Source organism: Pan troglodytes, chromosome 19, assembly GCF_028858775.2.
Source record: "Pan troglodytes isolate AG18354 chromosome 19, NHGRI_mPanTro3-v2.0_pri, whole genome shotgun sequence".
NCBI classification, from domain to species: Eukaryota; Metazoa; Chordata; class Mammalia; order Primates; family Hominidae; genus Pan; species Pan troglodytes.
In genome coordinates this window covers 94,702,176-94,704,972 of record NC_072417.2, presented here as the reverse complement: position 1 = coordinate 94,704,972, position 2,797 = coordinate 94,702,176, and the positions used below count along the sequence as shown (strand labels likewise).

Here is a 2,797-nt window from a genome sequence, read left to right as displayed (position 1 = left end):
CTCACACCATGCACCTGGGCTGAGCTCAAGTCGCTGCAGCCCCTGACCCCCAACTCAGACATCCCTTTGCAGCCCACCTACCACCCAAGAAGCTGCTGTGTAGGGACAGAGCCCACCAGGGCACTGGGGACACGTGGCACAGGCCAGAGAGCTCCTGAGGCCTGGGAGGCTGCCATGTTGGGTCCCAGATGGACACACCCCAGTATGCCCAGTCTCAGGGCCTGAGGCACCCACTGGTTCTAGAATTCTCTCAGGAGAAGAGAGCCCCTCACGGCCCCCTTCATCACAGGCTGCCGGCCTCAGCCTGGCCAGCCCCGAGACCCTTCTAGCTTGCGGATCCCCCTCCTGCTCCCCCGACCCTGACTCTCCCAGAGTGGACTGGCCAGCTCTGGGTCTGGTCTGCGGGCAGGAGCCCTGCCCAGGTGGCCCCCAGGGCCGGCCCTCCTCTCCCCGACTCCATGCACGTCTATAAACGCCCTGCACAACCCGGGGCCTTTGCCCGTGCATCCTCTGCCCGGGCGCCCTCTACACCATCTGCTGAACCCGGGTATGCTCTCTGGGCCCCTCTGCAGGTGCCTCCTCTGCTCCTTTGGGAAAGCCCCACCTGTCTTGAGGTCCCCCACACCTGTGCTTCCCAGCACCTCGGAGACCCCAGAACCACTGAACAAAGAACACTGGGGTCCTGGGCTGCCACACGGAGGACCCCAGGGTGGCAGGCTCACAACAGCACAGGCGTCCTCCTACAGCTCCCAGGGCCGGGAGCCTGAAACCAAGGTGTCCACAGGGCCCTGCTGCCCCCAGAGGCTCTGGGCAGAGCCCTTCCGCCTTTCCAGCTCCCCCTGGTTCCCGTGCTCCTCGGCCTGTGGCCCCATCACTCTGGCCTCTGCCTTCATCTCATGTGAGTTTCTCCTCCTCTTCCATCCCTTATAAGGATGAGGGTTGTTGGGCTTGGGCCCCCTGGGATGATCCGGGATGACCTCATCTCCAGATAACCTCTCCATGACAGCTGCAAAGACCCTTGCTCCAATTCTGAGATTCTGGTTGGACATCACATATTGGAGGCCACCATTCCACCCACTACACAAAGAAACCCTCCCCTCTAGAACCCCTTTCCCTGCCCGACCAGCCCTTTGCAGCTTTCACACCCCCTGACAAATTTGGTTCTGTTCCCTTATTCTACCCCCCTGCCCTAGGCCGAGATCCCTGAAGCGGGCCCAGCTCTGTTCACTGCTCCCCCGGCCTCCTGCTGTTTCCCACACGCAGCCACGGTACAGGGCAGCTCATCCAACCACCTCCCCAACCGCAGCCTCCAGGGATGTACACCCTGCCTCAGGGGCTCTGCCTGGGTCCTGGCTGGTGGAGGGCACAGCCGTCAGGGAAGGCCCTCAGCTGCAGGATGCCGTGCCACGGAGACCAACCAGGCCCTCTAAGGCACTGTGGCCGGCCCAGATGTCAGCAGCTCCAGAAATTAGGCTGGGACAGATGGTGCCTGGTGACGCAAGGGGACTGTGGGGGCCACAGGGGACCCTGCTCACCTGGACCTACCGTGGAGGCCAGGGAGGGAGATGGACTCGAAGGGCGGAAGGGCCCAGAGAAGGCACATTTGCAGAGCAGCGGCCGCATTTCCAGAGCTCGGGAGCCCAACAGGAATCCCGTCTGGCCATGGGACCACCGCCCTTGGGGCTGGGGGATGCTGCAGGGGACGGCAGAGGGCAGACAGGCCAGGAAAAGGGGAGGGCAGAGGGCAGACAGGCCAGGGAGAGCGCCTGCAAGTGCCCAAGGAAGGGACCAAGCCCGGGCCCCTGGACCAGAGCGGCCGCCTGGTGGGGCAGGCTGGAAGGGGCCAAGGCCAGCGCCAAGGGGGAGCAGGTGAGGGACCCTGGTGGGCATCTGTGGGAACAAGGCCACGTTTCTCCCTGCGCACGCTTTAATCAAGGACATTCCTGTGGTTCTCGAAAAGTGTCGCACATTACATGGGTGTCGTGAGCTGGGCTCCGTGAGAGTGTGCGGGTGGCTGGGGGCAGCAAGGGAGCAGCAAGGCCTCAAACCCGGGCGGCGGCCTGGCCTGCACGCCAGGATGTGCGGTGTGAGTTTCCCGAGCTGCAGGAACAAGGTCCACAGACTGGGGAGCTTCACACAACAGAAACTGCCTCGCAGTTCCCGAGGCCAGAGCCCATCGGGGTGGCTCTCTGAGGCCGTGAGCCAGGACTGTCCTGGGCCGCCCCCTCTTCCACAGGCTGAGACCATCCTTGGCGTCTGTTGGCCTGCGGCCGCCTCGCCCAACCTCTGCCCTCATGTCCACACGGGTCCTCCCTGTGTGCATGTTGGTGTCTGGATCTGCCCTTTCTACTGTGGGGCAACTGTCGTCGAGGATAGGGCCCACCACACAACACGGCCTCGTTGTAACTAAGTATAGTCGGCAGTGATCCTATTTCCCAATAAGGTCCCATTCTGAGGTCCTGGACTTCAACATGTGAATTTTGGGGGCCACAACTCTACCCTGGCATGCAGAGAGAGAAGGGGTGCGTGGAGCCCCTCAGCGGGAAGTCCCTTGGGAAGTCGCAGGCCCCCTTGGTGGGGCAATTGGGACGTGGGTGTGAGGGTCCTGGGTACAGGGAGCCTGCCTACCAAGGCTCTGCCAACAGCTATTTCTAAATTCCTCGTGGAAAATACCCTGTGGCCCTCCTCATCTGGAGCGAGCGACAGGCTGGAGGGTGTCTGAGCCAGGCTGGTGCCGGGGAGCAGATGCGGGTGACCCAACCCAGCCCCTTGTTCTTGTTCCCCACCTCCCAGGAAA

General features: G+C 62.9%; 1 protein-coding gene across 1 annotated transcript; it reads left to right on the top strand.

Moving 5' to 3' along the window:
• Positions 1–572: 572 nt before the first annotated feature.
• Positions 573–2,046, top strand: LOC454955 (putative uncharacterized protein encoded by LINC00482). Its single transcript, XM_063800037.1, has 2 exons — positions 573–898; positions 1,194–2,046. Coding segments are annotated over exons 1-2 (795 nt in total). The 5' UTR covers positions 573–896; the 3' UTR covers positions 1,987–2,046.
• Positions 2,047–2,797: the final 751 nt, after the last annotated feature.